At 42.6% G+C, this 25,575-nt stretch overlaps 1 protein-coding gene across 2 annotated transcripts in view; it reads right to left on the minus strand.

Annotated features, from left to right (window-relative positions):
* Window positions 1-25,575, minus strand: part of CNKSR2 (connector enhancer of kinase suppressor of Ras 2) — a 1,783,347-nt gene that overhangs the window by 280,040 nt on the left and 1,477,732 nt on the right. For both annotated transcript variants that reach the window (XM_086934554.1, XM_086934553.1), the window contains 2 exons: window positions 9,068-9,135; window positions 3,915-4,015 (listed from right to left, as the gene is read on the minus strand). In XM_086934554.1, the coding sequence (XP_086790680.1) occupies window positions 3,915-4,015; window positions 9,068-9,135 (169 nt within the window). The remainder of the gene's footprint in view (window positions 1-3,914; window positions 4,016-9,067; window positions 9,136-25,575) is intronic.

Here is a 25,575-nt window from a genome sequence, read left to right on the forward strand (position 1 = left end):
AACCTGCTTCCCAAGGTGATCCAGAAAGTAATGGCAGATTAGGATTAGATTCTGTTAGTGATTCCCTTTTCAGCCAGGAAAAATTGGTGCCCTTTTCTCTTTCAATTGTCAGTAGCACACACGCCATTTGGGGCATCCTCTGGAACCGTTACCTCTGTTAACACCGAACCCTGACAGACCGTCTCTGAAGAGACTTCATCTGGCGATTTGAAGCTTAAGAGGTTGCAGCTTCATGCTTTAAGTTGTTTGGAGGATATGGCTGTTGTGATTTAAGATTCTAGGCACCTGGCAGCCTTAAAGGTTTATGCTAGGCATTGGAGATCATTCTCTATATGCTATTTCTTATCACCTAGGAATTATGACCCAATAAAGATTCTTAAATTCATAATAGATGGGCCTGCAGTTTCAAAACTGCGTAGCCAATGGTCAGCCATGAGAGCCTTTAGTAAATCAGAACCTGAGAAATTAGATCATTGGATTTACAGACTATTCAGAGGGTATTTTCTTAAGAGCCCAGTGATTGATTGTCCTCTTCCTACTTTGAAACTTCCAATGGTTTTAAGAGCTTTCAATTGGCTCCTTTTGAGTGATTAAAGTCGGTGCAACTCCAGTTGTTTCTCTCTTTTAAGGTTCTTTCCTGATGGCTATTTGTTCAGAGTGAAGAAGTGGCGAGTTAGAAGCATTGGTATGTTTTTACTCTTTTTTTTCTCTCCTTACAGACAGGGTTATCTTGAAACCCAAGCGTTCCGTTGTGCCTAAGGTTTCAATGGACTTTTATGTATCTCAAGACCTGGTTCTTCCAGTTTATTCTCCTAACCCATCCACACCTGAAAAAGTGAACTTAAATTCTCTTGATTTGCAGAGAGCAATATTAGTTTTTGTTACAAGGACAGCATCTTTTAAAAAAGCGCAGTCTCATTTTGGCACATTTGGTTTGTCTTGCCATGGGTTGCAAGCTTCTTTAGCTATGCTTGGTAGATGGTTGAAACAAATGATTATCCTTGCATTTAAAATCTCTGACATGGCATTGCCACGCACAGTTCAAGAAAGGTTTTCAAGAGGCATGGAGGGTTCTTGGGCTATGGTATAGTGAGCTTCCATAAAAGGTATTTGCAAGACAGCTCCTTTTTAGGTCGAGCATTCAAGACCTCATGTATATACTTTATTAGAGCATTGGAATGTTGGGAGCTCCATTGAAGACAATGGAGTGTTCCCTGCTTCTACGTCCAGTAAAGGCACGCAGAGCAACAGTCCAATGTTTTACAAAGGGCTCTCTGAGCTCAGAGGATTTAAATCCCCTCAAGCTTCGAGAGGCCTTTATTTAATTTGTTTGAACATTCTCTCCTCTAGTGGCAGAATGTTCTGATAGGCTTATAGCCCTTCGGTAGCAGGGCTATACCGGCTATTAATGTCCCGTTCCCTTGGTAAAGTCCCTCCCCTTTAGCCGGTATAGCTAGCAACGGCGGGCTATAAGGCTACAGTATATACTTATATGTGTATGTACTTTGTGGGTTCTGGAGATCAACCCTAGGACTTGTCTGCATCTACATACAGACTTGTTTTTCTGTTCAACTGCCTCTATTTAACTGTCTTGATAGAAAACGACCAATAAAATCCGAGAATTGCTTTCTGCTGAGGGACTTTCTTTTTTTAATTTTACTGGCAACTGCCTCTATTTAACTTTCTTGATTGAAAACGACCAGCAGAGGTCAGTAAAATACCAGAATCACTTTAGCATTCTCTGGATTCCAGTCCATAGAAATTGTCTTCCACGAGCACCTGTAGAAAATTATATTTTTTTCAAATCTTGTATTTTCAGTGATATGACCAAAGGAGGCCCTGATTTTATATTAAAAACAGAGCTTTGGACTATACCATTTCCCGCTGAAAGGCAATATTTCTCTCCATGTGTTCCATGCCTGCCTTGTAACGCAGTTTGGTGCTTACTTTCCCTCCATGTTAAAGAACAGTAGATGTTTCAGCACCCAGGCTAATATGCTGCATAGCTAAATACATATAAGGTCCCCAAGGCGAGACCGATTGCATTGCAAATGCTTGTTCTGCTACCAGATGCTTCATGCTACTTTTGAGACCCTGCAGGCACGGCTGGTCCATTTGGGCAGAAGGGCACACCCCCTTTCCCCCCCCCCCGTAGGAACAGTGTCTGTCAGGCTGAACAAAAGTCAGCCTACAGACACTGTTCACTTTCAGTTTAAGCAGCCAGGAGACACACATGCGCATTTAGCGCTCTCTCCTGGCTGCCTGAACTGAACTTTGCTGGGCTGAGAAAGTCACAGCTCCGTTAGGCGTGACTTTCTCAGCGCAGCAAAGGTTGCTGAGGCCCTCCCCTCAGTGACGAGGGATAGCGTCACTGATTGCCTCGCACCTGGGCGCTTGAGTTTTAAGCCCTGAAGCGCCCAGGGTCAGGTGTCAATCCGTGACACTTCATCACAGAGTAGGGTGGGGTCAGAAGTCTCCCTGACCCCACCCCACTTTGTGATGACCACAAGACTGCTGCCTTCCCTCATTGGCTGACCTTAGGTCAGCCAATGAGGGAAGGCAGCAGTCCCAAGCCTCCTGGAACCTCTGAGGCAGAGCGGAGCAGGCTGAAGGTAAGTGTGATTTATTTTCTTTTTGCATTGTTTGGTGAGTGCATGTATGAATGTTTGGGAAAGAGTGTTGTGAATGAATGCATTTGTGTGTGTGTGTGTGTGTGCGCCTGATTGAGAGTGTTATAAATTGATACTTGTATAGCGCACTACTCACCCGCAAGGGTCTCAAGGTGCTTGTACGAATACCGCTGTGGAACCCATTCTGGCTTTCCCTGTGAGGCGTCCACTCCTGGGCACCCCCAAGGTGGAGGCCAGGCATCCTTAGCGTTGTGGGGGCCGTTGTGGAGATTAAGCAAGCTATTGCCCAGAGTTGCAGAGTGGGACTCCATGATTGGAAAAGGCACCGAGGCGAGAATTATCAGGTCCGTGGAATTTTGAGCCCAAGACCCGCCGAGGCGGGGAATTGAACCCTGGTCCTGGGCTAGACCTCTGCATCAGGGTCTGCCACTCTAATCATTGAGTCACATGTATGTGAGCGTGTGTGTGTGTGTGTCCTGTCCGCTCCCCTCCTCCCCCAAAACATACCGGACGCCACAGCCTTTAAGTGAAGTCAGCAGAGAGTAGTATTTGATTTAGGCTCCCACGACTTGTCTTGATGTAACTGTAAAGCAGGATCTGGGGATGTGTAACAGCTCATAATTTTATGTTTAGAGCATGTTCGTTCAAAGACTTTGTGACTCTTTTCTGGTGACTGCTCTGTGTGCTGCTTTCATGCACATCTGCTCCAGAGTCGTGGCCTCTTGACCCCCCTTCCCATATCACGGCTTGAGGACAAGCTCAGAGGAGGTGTGCAGAGTCAAGGTGTATAAAATATGCAGTGATGTACATTGAAGCAATGGGTAAGACCATGGCGTGTCCCAGATCTGCACTTCTTCACTTCCTGGTATGCCACTGTATGACGTCTCTGAGTATCTGTCTGCTGGAACACATACTTAGGAGAGTTCTAATTCCAACTTGCAAATGTATCAAAATCATCTTTTGTGCACACTACAACCAGGGTCCAACTCGTGCACACCTTTCTGCATCTCATAATTTCATCTGTACTCTCCCTTCTTCACCACATTCAGCAAACTCCCCCACACCATTTAAATTATTGTCTGCTGTCCTCATTTTCAGTAGGCTTCAGCTGACAGCTAGCTTTACACTTTGCAACAAATTTCCTTTCCAGAGCGGTGACTAAATCCATTATATAAGCCAGCAGGCACAGAGCAAAACTCAGTAGCGTCTCAGAAGCATCCGTGTAACCCTTGGTACACAAACCTCAGTATGACTTGTTAGCAGAGATTCACACAAACAGCTTACCGAGGGAGGTCGCGGATATGTGTCATAAGGAGGAGGAGGACTGTCTTGCTTTGGAGTTGATGGTGTATCTGCTTCTTCCTGATCACTTTCACTCCAGTAATCTAAGACAATACACAAAAGGCACTTTATCAATTTTACAATTGAAGGAACTACTTATTTGCATGAGATCAATCCAAATATTGACCTGCATATCATAATGGGATATCTCATGTGGTAATACCACACCCAGAAATCACAATAATTTGGAGCGTGGTCATTTATGAGGGCGGTACAACCACACCTTTACGAGAGTAGAGAATGGCTGCAGAAGTTGGTGCTTCTGCTCTACTTTACGCATGTAATTCCCACATTTCAGGAAGTTTTCCTCTGACATACTCTGCCAGGTTTCACCGGGTGACATGCATCAGAGGAAAGAAAATGTTGTGAAAAAAGTGTACGTAATAATTGCATATCTCACCATACTGATTGGTGGAAATTTACGCTTTTGCCTACATCGGCAATTTTGAGATATTTAGAACTAATGTCTAAGAGGAATCCAGAGAAAGTCAATCAAAGGAGTTTGTGGATAGAATGCAAGCAAAAATGAAAAGAAAGTGTGTGCTGGACAAGTACAACATTATTTTATTTTGAAGTCAAATAGGTAATTTCGCAAGCTAATGGGTTTTTCAACCTGTCCTATATTACAGCTCTGAATAAAGGGGAGAAGGTAGGTAAGGCTGGTAAGAAGTGATGCCAGAGAAGACCTGGAGGAAAGCGACAGTGCAGTGAATAGAGAACGGAGAGGGAGAAAGAGAACGCGATGTAATTTGTAAAGACAACTATACTACTGAATTTACACTCAAACTTGAGAAAGTTCTTTTACATTAACCTTCTTCAATCTAGGAAATATTGGCCATGCTTCAAACGACGTACTCGTTTGAGGCAATAATGAATTTCCATTCAGAGTGAGGTAAATAAACTGCAAATATAATTTAAACACTAGACCGTAACACATGATGTGGGTATTCTAGACAGTGGTCCAGTGATGAGGAGCCACTACTGGACAAAAAATAATTTTTCTAGGCAGTGGAACCTTTACAATACTCCATTTACAGCCACATTGTGCTGATGCATCATGTTTTGTGCCACAAAAGGCCAATGGTGGACTCAATTACTGGGAAACTGGCATTTTACAGTGTGCCAGAGGTGCAAAGCCCGTGCCTCATCTGCAAAGCCCATACGGTCCCTCAGTATAGGCACCCAAGACAGAAAAAGCTGTCTTTTCCACATCTGAAGCACTGATACTACGTAGTTGGACATGCAAAAAAGGGGTAAAGACGGAATCCTAAGTGGGTTTAGTTCTTAAGAAAGTCATCCAAGTCCAAATGAGCCAGACCACTTGGACTGCCCTTAGTACGCCTGCCTTCAACTCTTTGCCACCCTTGGATCGTGCTTGCCCTCCTGCGGCTGAGGTAGTTAAGCTCAGATCATTTTGCTGCAGTTGTGATTTTACCTATAGCCAGGTGCACAAATGGTGAGGACTTGGGTAGTGGCTGTGGATACTGGCCCTGGTCAGTACTTTACTTAATATGGAGTTGCAGATACAACCCTGGATAATGGAAATTATTAGTGCTTCACATACTAGGACATTGTGAAAACTGCACACTACTTGGATAATAATTTAGTATAGGGGGCTTTGTGCATGTTGTCCTGAGCTTTATGCTTTGCATATTGGATTTGGTGGCTAGTGGCTGTGCTTAGTAAATTTACATGAAAGGACATTACCAGTATTGGCTAGAAAATAGGCGTTGTGCATTGGAACATTGCAGATACAGGCCTGGTCTTGTTGATTTACATGCTAAGGCATTACGTATTCTGACATGGGTGTAATGCTGTCTTACCGAGATGTTGTGGACACTAGGTGATGATGCTTTACATTCTGGTACATCATGCGCATTGGCCACTAGGTCTTGCTTTGCATGCTGAAGCAATACAGATTCTGGCTTATGGATAGTGTCTGAAATATTGGGACATTGTGAATACCCTTGCCTGGGGATGGGCCTTTATATGGGGCATTATGAATAAGGGCCAATGGGTATTGATTTAGGTACTGTGGCCTGTATACCTTGCATGGATAATGGGCAATACTGGCCTTGGTACAGCATATTGCTGTTGTACATTGTATAATACGACATAGTGAACTCATCTGGCTATGGTGCTTTAAATACTTGGACATATTGGAAACTGATATGGCAACATTGCTTTTCATATATGACAGTCTGATTGTAGTTAACCCTGGGCGTAGTTTGCGAAGTAGCGCTAAACGTAGCTTAGCCAAGTGCACTACGCGAACTGCGTAGTGCACTGTGCAAAATGCTGTTCGCACTGATTGCACAGTGCCGGATACTTATCCTCACTGTGCAATCAGTGCAAACTGCATCTTGCACAGTGCAAGCGGTCATTTTCTGCCGCTGGAGTAGATTTCTACTCGAGCGGCAGCATTCTCAACGTGGACTGGTAGTTTCTCGTCCTGAGCATACGCGACCACTCGCAATTAGAAACCTGACCTCCCCACGTTGAGAATCTCGCCGGGAGGTTTATTTTCCACGCTCGCGATCGGCAGCTTGATGATGCTGATCAGGAACGAGGAAAAAATCTCGCCGGGATGTCATTTTGCTTGCTCGCGGTCGCCAACTTGATGTTGAGGACTGCGAGCAAGCAAAAAATGACCGCTGAATTAAGCTACTCTATGCGTGCTTGCACTGTGCTACGTGCAATTTGCGTAGTGCGAAGTAGCGCAAACTTTGCAAACTACACGAGCGTAATGTAGTGCTTTGCCCAGGCTTAATTGTAGTGCTCTACAAACACATTGCTAATGCTAGCCCAGCTGTATTATTTTACACACTGTAACATTGTAAAGACTGACCTGAATGTGGTGATTTACATACTGGATCACCATGGAACGTCTAGCCTTCTGGTTCTTTAGATACTGGGATATTGTGGAAACTGATATGACCACAGAGCTTTACATAACCAAGGAATATTGTCCCAGCTATGGTGGTTTGCATCGTGTGATTTTGTAAATATGATGCTTGACACAGCGGCGGCTGGCAAGAAGTCAGAGTGGGGGGCAGGCAAATGCATGATCAATGGGTGCATGCATGCAAGGTGAGTAATAAGTTTAAATAAAAAGAAATAACCACTTAACTTCCTTTTTGCATGACGTCCAACATCCTCCCCCCTCTGTCCTTGATCTGCCCAGTATCCAGCAAATTACCCTAACCAATCCTGATGCTGCTCTCACCAACATGAGAGCGGCACCTTGATTGGAAGGAGCGGACTCTTGCGGCGCTCCCGAGGGCACTAGAGGCACTAGAGGCTTGTGCTTGCTGTAACCCAGCTGTCTTAAGACAGCTAGGCTAGAGAAGTTTTACATGTGCATGTCTGGCTGGCTGTACAAAATGGCTGGCCAAAAAGACATGTACACTTTAAACTGAAGTGCGCAGCTCACTGCTGACACTCAGCAGCAGTGCAGTAGTGGCCTGGCCTCGTACTGACACTTGGTTCAGGACGGGTGGACGAAAAAGAAAATGTTAATAAATTAACTTTATTACCATTTTATTTTTCATCTCTGCGTCTTTCCTGGAGGGTGTTTTTTTGCAGTGGGGCCAACAGAGAAGCCGCTCCTGGCTTTACATATCAGAGCAGAGTGGAAGCTCATATAGCACTTTGCTGCTTTATATACTGGAGCATTGTGTATGATCATCTAGCCCTCTGGTTCTTTACACACTGGAAGGTTGAGGACACGTGTTTGCCAATGGTGCTATACTGGGCCTTTTGAGCAATGGTATGACTTGGATCCTTTACATGCACATTTTTTAAATATTTCCTTAGTTTTCCCATGGAGCTACATGTACAATCTATTACTTTGCTAACAATATACTTGATACATTGTATTGTAATAAAGGCACAGTTTGCCCATCTTTTCCAAAACCTCTTGCAGAGTGCTTGAATCACAAACTACTCTCAATCAATTGCTTTCTACATTAGCTCTTTCTTACTTTGTTCAAAAGGTTGTTGCTCTTCTTCTTTCCCCCCCTTTCACTACACATAATGCTGTGCTGTGGTCATGAACCGTACTTTAAAACCTATGGGGCCTCATTTACAAAAGAATTATGCAGCGCGGTGTCGCAAGTCACTTTGCTGCGCTGAGCAGCCTCATTTTAAAAGCACAGGGATATGTCTTATTAAAAACAATATGATGCATATGTGTGCTGTCCCTTGTGCTGGCGCTCAATTGGTTGCCATGCGCCAGCGCAAGCACCCTTGCATCATTTTGCAAGAGGGCCTCCGTTGTGGGAATGCAGGGACACTTTCCTGCACAAAAACAATCATTGATGGCTTTTTTCTCTTTCTATGCATGCTGCAGAATCCAGCATGCATAGAAAGAGGAAAAAAAGATGAGAAATAAAAGTATTTCTCCTCGTTGTGCCACTCCTGGGGAGACGTAAGATTCTGACATTTTCCCAGCTTTACAAAACTTTGTAAATCTGGAAATGCGTCAGGTTCCTTGGATGCTGCATAGGAACACCCACAGCATCACCCATGGAATGCCCCTTTCATGCAGAGTAATGCCTGGAAGAGGCCCATATATACAAGGCCATTAAAAGTCACACAGGATGACTTTACGTGGAATTGTAAATATAGGCAGGCACACTGCACCCAAGTGACGCACTGGTTGTGCAATGGCCTTGTAAATCAGATCCATGATGTTTTTAAAGCACATGTGGAAATGTGTTGAAAAAAAAGCCCCAATTTTTCTAGGAATTTGTTTAGGGGATAGCCCCATTTTGCTCACTCTTGTGTCCACTATTAGCTGTCCGGCCCTCTGGGTACGCTCACTCAATAAAATAAGGAAGGGTCTCATAATATAGTCCAGTGCTACTTTGGGTCCCCACTCCAAGCCTGCAATACCCGTCACAAGGTATGATATTTAAGGAGCACTTTATGTGGGGTTGCATGTTGGTGATTGGTGCAAGTAGTATTGGTAGGTAGGAGTGGTGTATTCGTCCTAAGAGGAAATACCGACTAAAATTAGACCGGATAAAACACTTTTTATTCAAAGGAATGAGGATGTGGGGGCGGGGAGGGTGGTAAGGAATAATACAGTGTACCTCTTTCCGGTTTAATCCGCTCTCTTTCCGCGAAACCAGCAGCAGCCATGCTGACCCTGTTTAGCCACCTGAAAAACACAAATAAACAGAGAGAAGGAAACAGCATCAATATCAGTTTAGGTTTCCCACGCTTCTGAGCTGCAATTTATATTTATTTTCGCTTCATGCTACATAAAATCAATGCTCAAGATGATTCGAGGGCTTTTGATATTTCAAACACTATTCGGGCAGCTGCTTTGTCTGATGGGTTTTTTCTATCAGTTTCTACAAAGATGTATAATTTTGCTGTTGCAAAAATAACTTCCGCTCTGTAGTCTTGCTTTTCAAGACAAAAGCTGAATTGAAATGCCTAACATCTGTAAGATGAGGGGTTTGTGGATAATGAAAAGGCTGTGAAAGCTGGTATCGACAGATGTTGCCTCACTATACAAGTGTTACTGTATCTCCAAATACAGTTTTGAGTGGATAGTTTGAGGCAAATATAGTATGCTAAATTCCGTCAGAAATTAAACTACAGCAGCAAACAGCAACGAGTCTCCAAGAGGAGAAATACCACTTTTAAAAAAATGATTCCTTTGTGCCCGTTTATGATAAATAAAAAATACTACTGAGAGATTAGAGGAACATGCTGTAACCTATGGGACGATGGTCAGTTGCTTTGTCAAATATGTAAGCACAAACAATCATTAGGAACTAATTGGTATGATAATCTACAAAAAGATATCAAGCTTGTTCAAAAACAGACTTTGGCTAAAATATTTCTTTACCATTACCAGTCGGAAAAAGTCTCTGTCTTTTCAGTATACCGGAGTGTTACAGGTCTCATTCCCATAAAAAATGTGCACCATTGATTTACGCATACGACTTGCATTGACTTACGCATTTTTGGGGATTCACAAAAACCCTCGTAAGTGTCCTTGTAAACGTACCAAATTCATGCATTTTCAGGCATATGTTGGATTTCTCATCACGACACATAGGGCCCTATCTTAATGGGCTGTTGTGGCGCAGAGCTGATCACCTGTTTTATGCACCTGTAGGATGGGTATTTCTCATGGTCCTTTATTTTTAGACAGCATAGCTCAGCAAGTGAAACATACCAAAGGGGTTGATGGACGGAGCGACACTCATTCACTCCCAGTCAACTGATCTGGGTTCAATTCATCATCATTCTTTAGCTCACGCAACCAACCCAACCCAGTTCAGACATGGTCATATGCAAATCAGTTTGACCCTGTGCCTCATGGGAACGGTCCAGCATGAACTTCCAAGCCTTGTCTTCCCTGGCCCGGAAACAAGCATCCTCGGACCGGTTTCTGGCTAATCAGCCGCCATCAGCCAGGCTAGCTTGAATCCCGTGGCAAAGTGAGCAAGGGGCCCACGTCTGGGCATACCCTGCCAACTTAGGGCGAACAAAGCAATACCAAAAGGGATGATGGACAGAGTGTTGGAGCAAATCAAACACTCACCCCCAGTCAACTGATCTGGGTTTAATCCATCATCATTCTTTAGCTCACTCCACCACCCCAGTTCAGACTTGGCCATATGCAAATCAGTCTGACCCTGTGCCTCATGGGAACAGTCCCTGAACTGGGGTGGTTGAGTGAGCTAAAGAATGCTAATGGATTAAACCCAGAGCAGTTGACTGGGGGTGAGTGTTTGATTTGCTCCAACGCTCCGTCCATCATCCCCTTTGGTATCGCCAGCAACTGAAAGAGGCGAACTTTGATCATGGTTTCTGAGCTGTACTATCTGAAAATTAAGCACAAACACAGAAAAATATGAAGTTACATAAATTCACTTTGAAGAAGCAATGGTCCTAACCTCCCTGCTGAATGATTAACCCAGGGGTTTGATCTTCTTGACCTTCACCCTGAGCAATCCTGAACAATCTTTTGTGAAATCAAGTTTATAATTCAGAAAGGGGGTATATTTTCGCAGTTCTATGGTGAGGGTCCTGGTAATTCATTGCATCAAAACGTCCAGCAATTTTTATTAGCTGAAATTCTTGAACATGTTTGAGCAATCAATGTTGTAACTATTAAATTAATATAAGCATTCATTTTTATTATCTGATACAAACACCTCTATCACTTCCCAAATGATTTGCCCTCTATTTAGTTTGTGGTTAACACTTGTTGGGGGATGCTATATTTTCTGTGTATCTTCTTGTTTTCTGTAACTGTGTCACAATAAGCAACAAATATTTGTTCGTAACAATATAATTAAAAAAAAAGGTGTTGTGTATATCTCCTGTAATAAACCGAAGAAAATGCCAAAACTGATGTGTACATTAAACATACAATTTTGTTCATAAGCTAGAAAAACTCATTCCAACCTACGATATTGCTAATAAATAGCGTTTTATTCAATCAATTCAGAGAAAATTATTTCAAAGGAATTAATGCATTTTGTACAGTACTACACCATTATATTATACAACACTCATTCAACTAGTCTTTCATATCACACACATACAAAATCAGACATCCATATGTACATAACTTAAAGAATTATCAAAAAGGGGGAAAGAAAAGAATTCAGAGAGAAAGAAACAAAGGCTGCTCAACTGATACTCATCTGTAATATACCATCTATCTATACATATATACACAACACGGGATTACTCGTGAACAACTTAAATAGTATCACACATTGTATATACAGGTTGAAGCATTCGAGTTCTCATTTGTTTAAGTTTTTCACTTTTTGAGAGAGCAGCACTTTGCAGAGGGCCTACGCGTTTCGAGTCCTGTACAATGAGAGGACTCTCATCAGGGCCGGGAGGGGTTATCTAGAAAGAAAAATATCTCTATGTCAGGTTTATACTCGAGACCTTTATAAGAAACCTTTTAGCATCAAGACCGATTCTCTCGCACAGCTTACCCTACTGGTCTGCTAGGCCACTTGACAGATGTAGAGAGCTGGGATGCGGTAGGTAGCGCTCACTGGAGGAGAGGGCGTAGTCACACTAAGGATTTAAGGGCAGCAATTAGCCTGCAGTGTTGAGGCTAGGCGAAAACACATAGACAAAAGCAGGGGAGGACCAGTTCTTACCTTGCTTGATCGGGGACTAAATGGTTGTCCGCTATCAAGGTTAGAACGGGGAGACGGACGAGGTCGGGGGTGCCTGTGGGTAAAGACAAGTGGCGAAGCATAAGGGATTGAAAAACCCTAGTGGACAGGTACCCTAGATCTATAAACACAGGGTCCTACCTGTTCGAAGTAGGCTTTTGATTTGGAAATCAGACGTCCTACACGAGTTTGGGCGGATGCTGAGAGGTATTCTTTCGACTCCTGCAATAGAGTCACAAAGTGTAAGTCACCACGGGGCCCTCGGGACGGGATGACACAAGCTTAGAAATGCTCCGCGTTTGAAATGAAATAACAACGCACCTAAGGGACGGAGTCTCCTCGTTTCGGTCGGCGTCTCCGGAGCGCTGATCCTTCGCGCATGCGCTGTGGATAGCGTGAACGGTGTGTGGTCACCTAATATAGCAGAATCCACATAGGACGCTACTCTCTGGCGCATGGGCGCTGAGAAAGGTTGCAGTGTTGCTGTACCTGCGCATGGATCCTGCAGTCTACAGACAGTGTGCCCCATGGGACGCTACTCTCTGGCGCGTGGGCGCTGAGAAGGGTTACAGTGTAGCAATACCTGCGCATGAATCCTGCTGTCTACAGACAGTGTACCGGTTAAACACCAGGTACTGGTATGGGTTCATCCTACAGACACAATATAGTGACGGACTGGGGGGCCAGTAGAAAGGCAGAAGGCACTTCAAAGTTTATAAATCTCTGATAGTTCATTGAGGCCAGTGACGGCCGTGTTGAACTTCACAATTAGGAGCGCCTCCCTTTTGGAGAGTCTGGCATCCCAGTCTCCTCCTCTAGGGTCGCGCTCCACCTTGGAGATTATGGTCCATTGAAGGTCTTTAATTTGATGGCCCAGTCTGTTCCAATGGTTTACCAGTGGAGCTGTTTCAACACGATTTTTTATTCTGGATTTATGTTGGGAAATCCTTTGTCTTGCCTCTTGATTAGTTTTCCCGATGTACAGGAGTCCACAGGGACAAACGATTCCATACACCACATATTTCGATTTACAGTTACTGTGGGCGTCATGTTTCCATGAGATGCCTCTGTGCTGGAACAGAGCTCCCTCTATCGTGGACTCGCAACATACACAGGTGCCACATTTGTGGTGTCCTGTGATCGGATTTAGTCCCATCATTTGTCTGATGGTCGGAGGTGTTTGTCTGGGGGTGGCTGCTCTTACTACAAAATTGGCAATGCTCTTGTCTTTTTTGAACGCAAAAAGGGGGGGTTCCTTTAAGCATTCTTCAAGGTTTTTCACGAGGTGCCAGTTTTGATTTATCACTTTCTTTAGCTGATTTCAGTCAAATAGAAACCAAATGCAGTAGGGACCTTATGGTCCTCACTGTAGAAACAGCGGTAAGAATTTCTAGACAAGAACTTGAACAAATAGCCCAACTTGAGTCTGAGATACTTGGCAATCCTGCGATAGTTGATGCCAAGGCCTTAATAGACAAAGTAGCTAAAGTAGCTAAAGAAATACAAGATTTCAAAGATTATAGCGTGACTCAAAAAACCAACCAGTTCGAGAAGGACAAAAAGAACTTTTCCCTCGAAAACGTTTACCCCTTTTTACAAACTGATTTTTACACCAAACCTGATTCCAGGCGTTATTTATCAGGGAACCGTGGCAGATCACGTAATCAATTTATTACTTTCTCAGATACTTCATCTTCAGGCGGTGAAAGTGACAATAGCGGAAATAGTGGCAGTAGTGGACAAACGAATAGAAACCGAAAATGGAATCGGAACCAGCAACAACAGACCAATGCTCAAAATCCTTTTTTAGGGAGAGGCCAAACACGCCCGAGGGCGAAAGTACAATGGGAAATGAGAACCAGGCGTCAACACTATCAAAACCAGTAGTATCACCCATTTTTAACCTCTCACCAAAAACACTTACTGTTGCAGAAGAGAGTGTCCTTTCCAAGGGACTCTCTTTTGTACCATCTAAACGGACCGACTTTACTCGAATGAAAACTGAGTTTATCGAGTTTTGCCGCAAATTAAGACTAGCAACTTTTTTTGCGGATAACCCCAGTGCTGCCACCCCTGAAGTTACAGGGCTCCGGAATAAATCCACTTTTTGCCCGCCTGGGCATAAAATTCCAAAGGAGATACTAGTTTTTGAGAAAACTGTATTGTCAGCTATTTCGGCCATGGAATCACAGAAAACATTTGTCAAATTTAATACCTCACTAGAAGAAAAGAAAGCTCTCGCAGACCTAAGGAATGATGCCACCATCACCATAAAGCAAGCCGATAAGGGCGGAGCTATAGTGGTGTGGGACACTGCCAACTATAATGAGGAAGTCCTGAGGCAATTAAATGATCAGGAATGCTATAAGAAAATCCAGAAAGACCCCACATCTGAATTACAGAACCAGTTGTTCTCGATCATTAGAGATGGCTTCGATCAAGGGTTTGTAGGCCCTAAAGAACTGGAATTCTTACAGAAAAAACATCCCAAGACACCTTTATTTTATATCCTGCCAAAGGTACATAAAGATGCAAACAAACCCCCCGGAAGACCAATTGTAGCAGGCTGTGATTCACTACTCGAGCCCATCGCCAAATATGTCGATGTGTTCTTGAAAGAATTCATGAGCCTAGTAAAATCATATCTACAGGACACGACGGACTTTATCAATAAACTTGAGCCTATAGAATTCTGTAAGGGCAGGGACATACTGGTCACCTTGGATGTCAATGCCCTTTACACCCAGATTCCGCAGGATGAAGCCATAGCAGTCCTTACACATTTCCTGGAGCTAAGAACTCGACCAGTACAGGTACCAACCAAATTCTTGATTGATCTGGCATCCTTTGCCCTAAAAAAGAATTATTTTTGTTTTGGGAGCGATTTTTATTTTCAGATCAAAGGAGTAGCGATGGGGTGTCCCTTCGCCCCTGAATTGGCTGTTCTTTTTATGGCTCTCTATGAGGACACTTTCGTTTACAACAATAACCCCTTCAAAGATCTCATTGGAGCATGGCTACGCTTCATTGACGATGTTTTTATGGTGTGGAAGGGCACTGAGGACGAACTGGAAAGCTTTTATAACTGGTTGAACGCACGGACAGGGGATATAAAATTCAGCATATCCTCATCGAAAGAAAAAATATCCTTCTTGGATGTGGAAGTCTTCCCTAATGAAGGAAAGTTATCCACATCGCTCTTCGTGAAGCCAACAGATAGGAATAAAGCCCTTCTTTTCTCAAGCAACCACCCAAGGAGTCTGCGAGAGAACCTACCACTGGGGCAATTCCTTCGTATCCGAAGGAACTGTGCCCTGAATGAGGACTACAAACATCATGCGAACAATCTAGTTACAAAGTTATGTGATCGTGGATACCCTAGGAAATTGGTTTCAAACTGCATGAAAAGGGCACGGTGGACTCCAAGGGAGTCCCTCCTGGAAAGACGTATCAAGCCTCAGCTGAAACGCCAGGTGTGCGTGACAACGTTCTGTCCCAATGCCAATCAGCTAAAGAAAGTGATAAATCAAAACTGGCACCTCGTGAAAAACCTTGAAGAATGCTTAAAGGAACCCCCCCTTTTTGCGTTCAAAAAAGACAAGAGCATTGCCAATTTTGTAGTAAGAGCAGCCACCCCCAGACAAACACCTCCGACCATCAGACAAATGATGGGACTAAATCCGATCACAGGACACCACAAATGTGGCACCTGTGTATGTTGCGAGTCCACGATAGAGGGAGCTCTGTTCCAGCACAGAGGCATCTCATGGAAACATGACGCCCACAGTAACTGTAAATCGAAATATGTGGTGTATGGAATCGTTTGTCCCTGTGGACTCCTGTACATCGGGAAAACTAATCAAGAGGCAAGACAAAGGATTTCCCAACATAAATCCAGAATAAAAAATCGTGTTGAAACAGCTCCACTGGTAAACCATTGGAACAGACTGGGCCATCAAATTAAAGACCTTCAATGGACCATAATCTCCAAGGTGGAGCGCGACCCTAGAGGAGGAGACTGGGATGCCAGACTCTCCAAAAGGGAGGCGCTCCTAATTGTGAAGTTCAACACGGCCGTCACTGGCCTCAATGAACTATCAGAGATTTATAAACTTTGAAGTGCCTTCTGCCTTTCTACTGGCCCCCCAGTCCGTCACTATATTGTGTCTGTAGGATGAACCCATACCAGTACCTGGTGTTTAACCGGTACACTGTCTGTAGACAGCAGGATTCATGCGCAGGTATTGCTACACTGTAACCCTTCTCAGCGCCCACGCGCCAGAGAGTAGCATCCCATGGGGCACACTGTCTGTAGACTGCAGGATCCATGCGCAGGTACAGCAACACTGCAACCTTTCTCAGCGCCCATGCGCCAGAGAGTAGCGTCCTATGTGGATTCTGCTATATTAGGTGACCACACACCGTTCACGCTATCCACAGCGCATGCGCGAAGGATCAGCGCTCCGGAGACGCCGACCGAAACGAGGAGACTCCGTCCCTTAGGTGCGTTGTTATTTCATTTCAAACGCGGAGCATTTCTAAGCTTGTGTCATCCCGTCCCGAGGGCCCCGTGGTGACTTACACTTTGTGACTCTATTGCAGGAGTCGAAAGAATACCTCTCAGCATCCGCCCAAACTCGTGTAGGACGTCTGATTTCCAAATCAAAAGCCTACTTCGAACAGGTAGGACCCTGTGTTTATAGATCTAGGGTACCTGTCCACCAGGGTTTTTCAATCCCTTATGCTTCGCCACTTGTCTTTACCCACAGGCACCCCCGACCTCGTCCGTCTCCCCGTTCTAACCTTGATAGCGGACAACCATTTAGTCCCCGATCAAGCAAGGTAAGAACTGGTCCTCCCCTGCTTTTGTCTATGTGTTTTCGCCTAGCCTCAACACTGCAGGCTAATTGCTGCCCTTAAATCCTTAGTGTGACTACGCCCTCTCCTCCAGTGAGCGCTACCTACCGCATCCCAGCTCTCTACATCTGTCAAGTGGCCTAGCAGACCAGTAGGGTAAGCTGTGCGAGAGAATCGGTCTTGATGCTAAAAGGTTTCTTATAAAGGTCTCGAGTATAAACCTGACACAGAGATATTTTTCTTTCTAGATAACCCCTCCCGGCCCTGATGAGAGTCCTCTCATTGTACAGGACTCGAAACGCGTAGGCCCTCTGCAAAGTGCTGCTCTCTCAAAAAGTGAAAAACTTAAACAAATGAGAACTCGAATGCTTCAACCTGTATATACAATGTGTGATACTATTTAAGTTGTTCACGAGTAATCCCGTGTTGTGTATATATGTATAGATAGATGGTATATTACAGATGAGTATCAGTTGAGCAGCCTTTGTTTCTTTCTCTCTGAATTCTTTTCTTTCCCCCTTTTTGATAATTCTTTAAGTTATGTACATATGGATGTCTGATTTTGTATGTGTGTGATATGAAAGACTAGTTGAATGAGTGTTGTATAATATAATGGTGTAGTACTGTACAAAATGCATTAATTCCTTTGAAATAATTTTCTCTGAATTGATTGAATAAAACGCTATTTATTAGCAATATCGTAGGTTGGAATGAGTTTTTCTAGCTTATGAACAAAATTGTATGTTTAATGTACACATCAGTTTTGGCATTTTCTTCGGTTTATTATGTTTAATGCTCAGCCTAACTGATTAGGAGCTAACTCTCTGTTGTTCATTGAGTGTATATCTCCTGGGCAACACCTATCTATTGTTGAATTAGAGTGGATGGAATAATTGTGGCAGCAATCTTATCATTCCATAATAATTTATAGTTGTAAATAGTTAACATATTAAAGAGAGAGAGAGCAACTCTGGAAAATACTTGATTGTGATAAGTATCTTGACCCAGATGCCTCAAGGGACAATGGGTTGCCCTTTTTTACATATATGTGAAAACGGAGTTCGCAAACAAAAGGAAATCCCAGAGTACTCATTAGAAAAACGTGACAGTTGCACCTTGACTCCAAAATAGCAGTAAATGTACTACACATGTAGGAGGAAACTTATGGGAGTAAATATCTTAGTTTTTGAGAAATATTTAAGAACCACAACCCTATCCCCAACTGTCCCAGTTTATGATATAATGGTCTTAGTTGATTCGAGGCATGGAGGTAGTTCAATGCACTATCCAAATACTGGGGCTGGCAAATGCGCAGTCTACTTATGAAATTGGTGGACAGCAAAGTTGTCTTTGGAAGTTGTGCAGCACTACCACATCCACGCTTAAGGTCAGCTAAAGTTCAGTGCTTCAGTAGCAAGGAATTTGTCTTAACCCTGCTTAAGTAGATGCAGGCTTGATCCAGGTAACACAACCTTCCCTCACACACATATTTAGGCACATCTGCAAAGTTTTGAGCATTGGTGATACAGTATAGGTGAGCAACAGGTCATCTGTGTTTGCCCTCCAGCCCTTTAGAAGACTATTTTAATGGCGGAGCCCTGTTGCCTTGCACTCCATAGCTACACTGAACCCAGTCTGCACTGTCCTCTGTTCTGGGCCAAACACTGTTTTCTTCTGTGTTTTGTTTCTGGCACAAACATCAAAATCATTAATCACTTTTTAGGTTAACATCTACTGCTGTGCACTGTTAAAAATGACGAAATAAAGGCCTTCACCTGTGCCTGCCTGCAGGTGAGCACCTACTCTATCTCTGTCCTGAAATTGGGCAAACACCTTCTCCTACTCTCTACTCTAACAATAATAAAGACTGCTGCTGCACTGCATACCAATGCCTTCATTCTAACAGAACAACGCCAGGTTGCTTCCATTTCACCCCAAGATGTCACATATGAAAGAACTGCCCGAAAAATAAGTTAGTGAAAAAAAACAAGCAAGGCCCAAACAGCATGACACCCAATCAGCATGTCTCTTGCATAGAGTTGTTAGAGCAGATTTATTAATTAAAATAATAATAATTTGTGTGTGTTTAAGTTAGCATAACCAGTACTTGAGGTAATATGCCTGGTCCTCAGGCTGCCTGTACTGACATGCACTATCAAAGTTACAGAAACAAATCATGTTTTATGCGTCACAGTTTTTTTGTATCTTATTTTTATGAAATCCTATTGGTTATTGTAATTACTACTTCATTTCACAGCATGTCATGAGAGTCACTTTCACTGTTTGAATGCCTTTTAGATCATAGAGATAGATATGTGGCAAAGATCAAGGAAAATACTTATGTTCTTCTATTTACTGAATATAAGAATATCATGGATGTAACAAATTGCTATGTTTGTACCCACTTACTGTCTTCTGTAACAGAGGGGATTACATATTTACAACTGCCCTTAAGCTATGCAGTACCATACAGTGGTTTTTTGTCAATTCTTTTGGAACAGGGTCTATTGGTGGAGCTTAAGCTGGACTAGGAATTGCAATTTCATTAGTTGTCTGGAATTAATTTGGCTTCTATTACAATAAATCATATACCCATTATTCTACACCAAACATTCAACACTCCTAACAAGAAAGTGTATGTAAATTGACTGGTGTGGAGTGTAATTTTATTAGAAAAATTAACGAAAATGGAAACTTGATATAAGCTGATCTGTCTGAAGGTGTTAGAGAAGGAAGACGAGCATAGCAAACGGTAATGAGGAATATTCGGAAAAGCCTGAGAGACGATTGCCAAAAGTATGAGTGCCAAACAGAAAGTACTCAGCACATAAATGAGCATATTTGACAAAAAATTGACCCACAAGAAAGAGACACTAATCTGAGAGACTATCAATTTCTGTTGGAGACATCTTCATAATTAGACATGAATTGAAGGATGATATTGATCTACAATGAATAATAACCTGATAGAGTAATAAAACTGAATTGTTAAATTTCTGAGAGGAAGATTTTTGAGTTTTTAGAATTTTCGTAATGTGTCTGCATAACTCTCTTAGATTTGAAACTGAATTAAATGTTTTCCTTATTTTAATAGTTGATGTCCACTTCCAAAAAGATTGTTTTTGTGTCTTGAGTATTCTGTTGAAGGTAGTTATATGTCTGTGTTGAGCTTTATGAACTGAACTGTTGAATTACATGCCCATATCTCCTTATATTGATCATCTTTGAGAACGAAACATACTTACATCAGAATTTCTAACATTTTGAAGAATTTATTTGTAAAAATGTTTGCACCTTTGAGATTTAGCCTTTTTTTCAAGAATTTCGTTTTTATAGAAAGAAGATGGCTACTTGTAACAAATGTTGCTTGGCTCTAAAAATAGGTTTTCATTTTTAGTCCTAATAGACATTTTAGTGAGTCTGCATTATTTGGCTGTGCATGCTTCAAATAAGAAAATTGTCTCACAACGTAATCAACTTTGGAAGTTATAGGCTTGAAATGTGATAGTGGAAAGAAGATGAGAAAAAGGAAGAGAGAAAAAATAAAGATTGATGACATAAAAACAAAATTATATGAAAAATTGAAAGGACTGGAGAAACCGAAGATGAAAAACAAAAAACGATGAATGAGTTACTGTAGAGTAGTGAAGTGTGGTTTGTGATGATTTAAAAAATCATCAGCGGGGGATAGGTAGAGCAGATTTATTAATCTAAATGAATGTTCATATGCATGTGTTGAAGTTAGCTTAAGCGGGCTTCGAGTTGATATACCTGGGCCTCAGACAGCCTATGCTGACATGCACTTTTGAAATTACAAAAATATATACTGTTTTATTCTTCACATTTAACACCTTAAGTGCTGCGCCTATTCCAATGGCACCACTACCTCGGGAGTGCTGCTGTCGGCCGTTGGACTTTCCAACTGCACCTGCGCAATGGAACGTTCAGCACTGGAGCTGGACGTTCCATAGCAGCTAAGGTGTTAAAAAGCCTGATGATGGTCTTTTCCATTGACCAAAAATAGTCAAAATAGGATCTGTTCTGTTCCGCTGTGATGAAACGAAATGTAATTTCTTCACCACTTTGATGGAAGCTGTGTCTTAACTATTCTTGCTCTTGCAACAAGTCAAGGACGTTCCCGTTTCTGTGGATGACTTTGAAGGGTCCAGCATATGGAATAATTGCAAATCTGAATTGTTATTCCCTTGTTTTTAGTTTAAGGGTTAACATTAATTATGTATTCTGAAGGTGTTTCTAGCTGTGTCGCAGTAAAAGTATCATGTGTTATGAACATCTATTGATTGCTCTCATTATTACTTAGTTACACTCCATGTCATAAGCGTGACTTCCACTGTTTGAAAACCTGCAAAATGTGCTTCTTTTGAGATGTGCGCTAGAGCTTTTTGTCCATTGTCCCTTTGAATCCTGGGAAAGAAGGAACACGTTTTAGCAGTGTCAGTTACAGGAAGAGCACAGGAAAGGGAAAAGGCCTTTCACACCCAAACTTTGACTGCCATTTTTAAAAATCGCCCGATGCTATGCAAGGAGCTGGGCCAGCCTGCTTTCAAGGGCATCTCTAGTTTCACTGGTTCCAGAGGTCTACCTGTTCCCCCATTTTTCCCTGTGAGAAAGGCATGCACACGCATGTCAGAGAATGTCAGTTCTTCACATTCGGCAATGTCTCCCCTGCCTTTATTGGAAGGCATCTAATACCACATAAATGGGCTTATTGTCTGGGGGAAGCTTTTGAACTACCATCCTTTTAACAGGATAATTAACTTATCCCAATAGGGTTGTTTGAAACAAAAACCCTAATCTTGTTATGCCTGGAACAGGGAAATATTGCAAAATCCAGAAGGCATGAAGGAGCCCAAATATTTGCTGGTAGGACAGTTTTAAAAATAGAAAATGTTGCATTAATCACTATGCATTCATTTCTATGTTGAGCCAATGCAATTCAATACTGTGTGTGGTTTACACCTGACGTAGAAATATAGTGAGGCGTTTGAACAATATATTGTGTCCAAAATATCAAGGACCAAAATATTGTGATGGTAAGTGTCTGTCTAAGCAAGGTTTTCCTATACTTAACTCAACATTGTGTACCTTGGTAATATAAATGTTCGAGGTACGTAGCTATAGAGGTGAGAATAGTAAGTCTATACTAATCTATTTGCAGTTACTGTCTCATTATTTTGACCACACTATATTTTTGATATGGAAATCATATAAGTGAACCTATTGTCAAGCACTACAGACTTACTTTAGTTAAAAGGAAAGGAGCCGTTTGTTTTTAGATGTTCACTCAAAATCATTAAGACTCCGCAGGCCAGAAAAATGTATACTTAGGTCCTGTCTGCAATAGAGCTACCGGTGTGTAGCTCTATTGAAGATACAAGGCTGAGTCAGAAAACAGTGTTTGTCACTCAGCCAACACGTGTGCAGATGTTTGCACAAGTTTTTCCATGTATCCAGTGCAGGGCCTCTTACTGTTCCATTTGGGAACCTCAATCACAGCTGAGATTGCAAAATCAGGAGGGTTTACGGGGATCAGAATCCACTTCCTCACATCTCCATCATTTGCAAAAGAGTCTGTCTCAGTTACAAAGGCATCCATAGCTACTCACCCTCATACCTCTCTCAAATGTGTTAGTTCGATGAAGTAAATGCATGCTTCTGTAATGTTTAGCCCCTGTGTAGGCCATTCCCACAGACACTCACTGTCCGATACAGTCACTCACACACAAAGTCACAGATCAAAACACCAATTCGAAGAGCCACTCACTCATCTACGCAGCCACAAACAAACCCAGTCACTTACTCGTGCAGCCATTCAGACTCCTACTCACCCACCCATACAGTCAATAAACACCCACTTAGCCGCTGACAGAGCCACTTACACCATCACTCACTGACCCATATATCCACTGAAACACCCACTCACTAATACAGCCACCAACACAGCATCTCACTGATTCACACAGCTGCTTACACAACCCTTTATACACCCATATAGCCACTCATACACCAATAAGCACAAGGATACATACAGTCACACAGCCACTCACATGATATATATATTAAAAGTAGTATCACTGATTAGTAGTACACCTAGTATCCTACTTTAAGTTTTGTAGTAGCTTAGTATATACGTTTAGCAATCATAAACTCTTACAAAATACTTACACTCACTGGATGGTGTCATCAGTGATGTCATTTGAGATGTGATTAGTGATGTCATCAGTGATGACACTGACCATGTTATGAGTGATGTAATATGTGAAGTCATAAGCAGTGCATTGCGCGGGCGCAAGTTATGAATTTCTCTGGTTTTGTACAAGTGAAATCTGACCCTATCTGTATATAAAGCTCATGACGATTTTCAACCTCACTCGACCGTGATGTGATCATAGGATAATGATAAAAAAATAGCATATATTTTTTAGATACCCCTGTAGAAGGGAAGATGGAGTGTTCAGTTGGGTCTGTTAAGATCAGAGTCGGTGACAAAAACAGGAGTACACCTTTCTAACTTTGGAGTGCCTGCAAAATCCTCGTGCCTTCTTCAAACTTTCCTCACCTGTTCATTTGGCAACTTTCCTCAAATATGTGATTTTATTGTTGAATTTTGCACTGGAGAATAATCATTCAGAAGCTATTCACGTGTAGTAGCTGCCAAACCACGTCTTGTCAAAGAAACAGAAAGGTCGTGCCAGGAAACATGACATTGTGCTGAATAAAATGAAAGGGGTTTAAACAAGTATTACAAGCTTTTTATTTATGCTCTGTTTTTTTTTTTAAAACACCTCTTTTATGAGTGACACGCACCAGAACTCAGTGCTAAATGGTTACTCTTCCTGCACATTCCCTGCTTAAGGTGTTGTTTAAAAGAAAGACAAATCCGAGAGATATCGAGCAGGGACTTCTGCAATACATTTCTTGGTCATAAGCTCGTTTTACAGCCTAACGCTAAACAAAGCCTTTGAAATGCCGACATTTTAATGTGTCTGGAAATGCAGTGTTCTGCCTCTGGACTTCAGAGAGTCGGAAAGGACAAGGGCTGTTGCTATTTTTTGGCGGCAGCGCTAGTAGCCATGGATGTCCCATTCCGTCTGCGGTGCTAAAACCCCGGAGGGATCTGTTGACAGAATATCCAGTAGCACGTTCGTTAGTAACACGACCGTGTGCTCATGAGCTCATCCTCTCGGAGGAACAGCAGAGCACAGAAAGTGACCGCCAAGCACGTGCTTGGGCTGCCACTGCAAATGTCTGTTGTCCTTGATTAGTCAACGTCTATTCTCATCCTATGCCCTTTAACAGATGATGGTAAAAATGTTTTTGGATCATGAAAACATATATTTTTTTATGTAGTGTGTGTACATTTAAACAATGTTGAAAAATGGACAATATAACAAGCACTGACCAAACCAATACGTTAGGCTTTTGTATAGTGCATGCAAACAGACATGCATTCACACCTTGCCAAGATAGCTCTCTCTCAAACACACACGAAAACACTCCCACCCACACACAGACATATACATATACAGAGCGTGGCTACCAGATAGCCATACACATGCATACACAGCAACGCACATGAAGGAATCCTTGATGCACTCAATCTAATGCAGGAAATGACACTGGTTTAAAGCGCACTATATATATACAGGTATCCCTGGTCAATGATCAGCAGGAAGTCATATACAAAAGCCATCAAAAAATACAATCACTCAGGCAAAAAATCAACACACAGAGGCTCAGAGTCACACACACTCTCACACACCCAAACACCCACACGCACACGCAACCACACACATACATACACACACACTCACATGCCCTGAACACACTGAGCACGTTAAAAAAAAAAAGTATCTGCAGGGCCCCAAAATGTTATCAGACTGGAAAAGGAGGGGGTATATATATTTGAGTGAGGCAGGCCTTACTTCCTCACCTTTTGTTCATATCTCTTCAGCAGCTGCAGCATCCCTACTGACATCGCCCGATATATATCCCACCCAGTGGCTCTACATTCAATCTGACCTTCGAAAAGCATGCCTCCAAGGAGTGTGAGCAACAGTTCTTCGAATATTTCCATTGTGCCTTGTGAAAGTAGAAGAAGGGCTGCCAACCCCAGCAATGGTTAACGGTCACTTCACGGAATGTCTTTCATTGGTGTCCATGACAGTATTGGAAATGAAAGAGGGGTCTGTCTGCTGTCTCCTGCTGATGTAAATCAAAGCAGCTGTGGAATTGGACCAGGGCAGTGAAAGAGGTGAAAAAGAGTGCCATTCCTCTGAAAAAAGTGACGATTCTACCCACTGGCAACCAGTGGCACAAAGTAGGGACTGCATACATACCACACAACACACTTGCAATCAAGCAGCGAACAGGCTTCCATGAATTTACAAAGGTCAAGGACTGATTGAGAGACAGACAGATGATTGCAGGATTCGTGTTCTACTAGATTTAGGCCTTTTGATGAGGTAATACTGCTGGAGGGTGGCAAATCCAAATTTACCTAGTGGAGTGCCAAGTGATGGTGCAACATATAAACATTCCCTGAGGATTACTTA

Source organism: Lissotriton vulgaris, chromosome 8 (genome assembly GCF_964263255.1).
Source record: "Lissotriton vulgaris chromosome 8, aLisVul1.2, whole genome shotgun sequence".
Lineage (NCBI taxonomy): Eukaryota > Metazoa > Chordata > Amphibia > Caudata > Salamandridae > Lissotriton > Lissotriton vulgaris.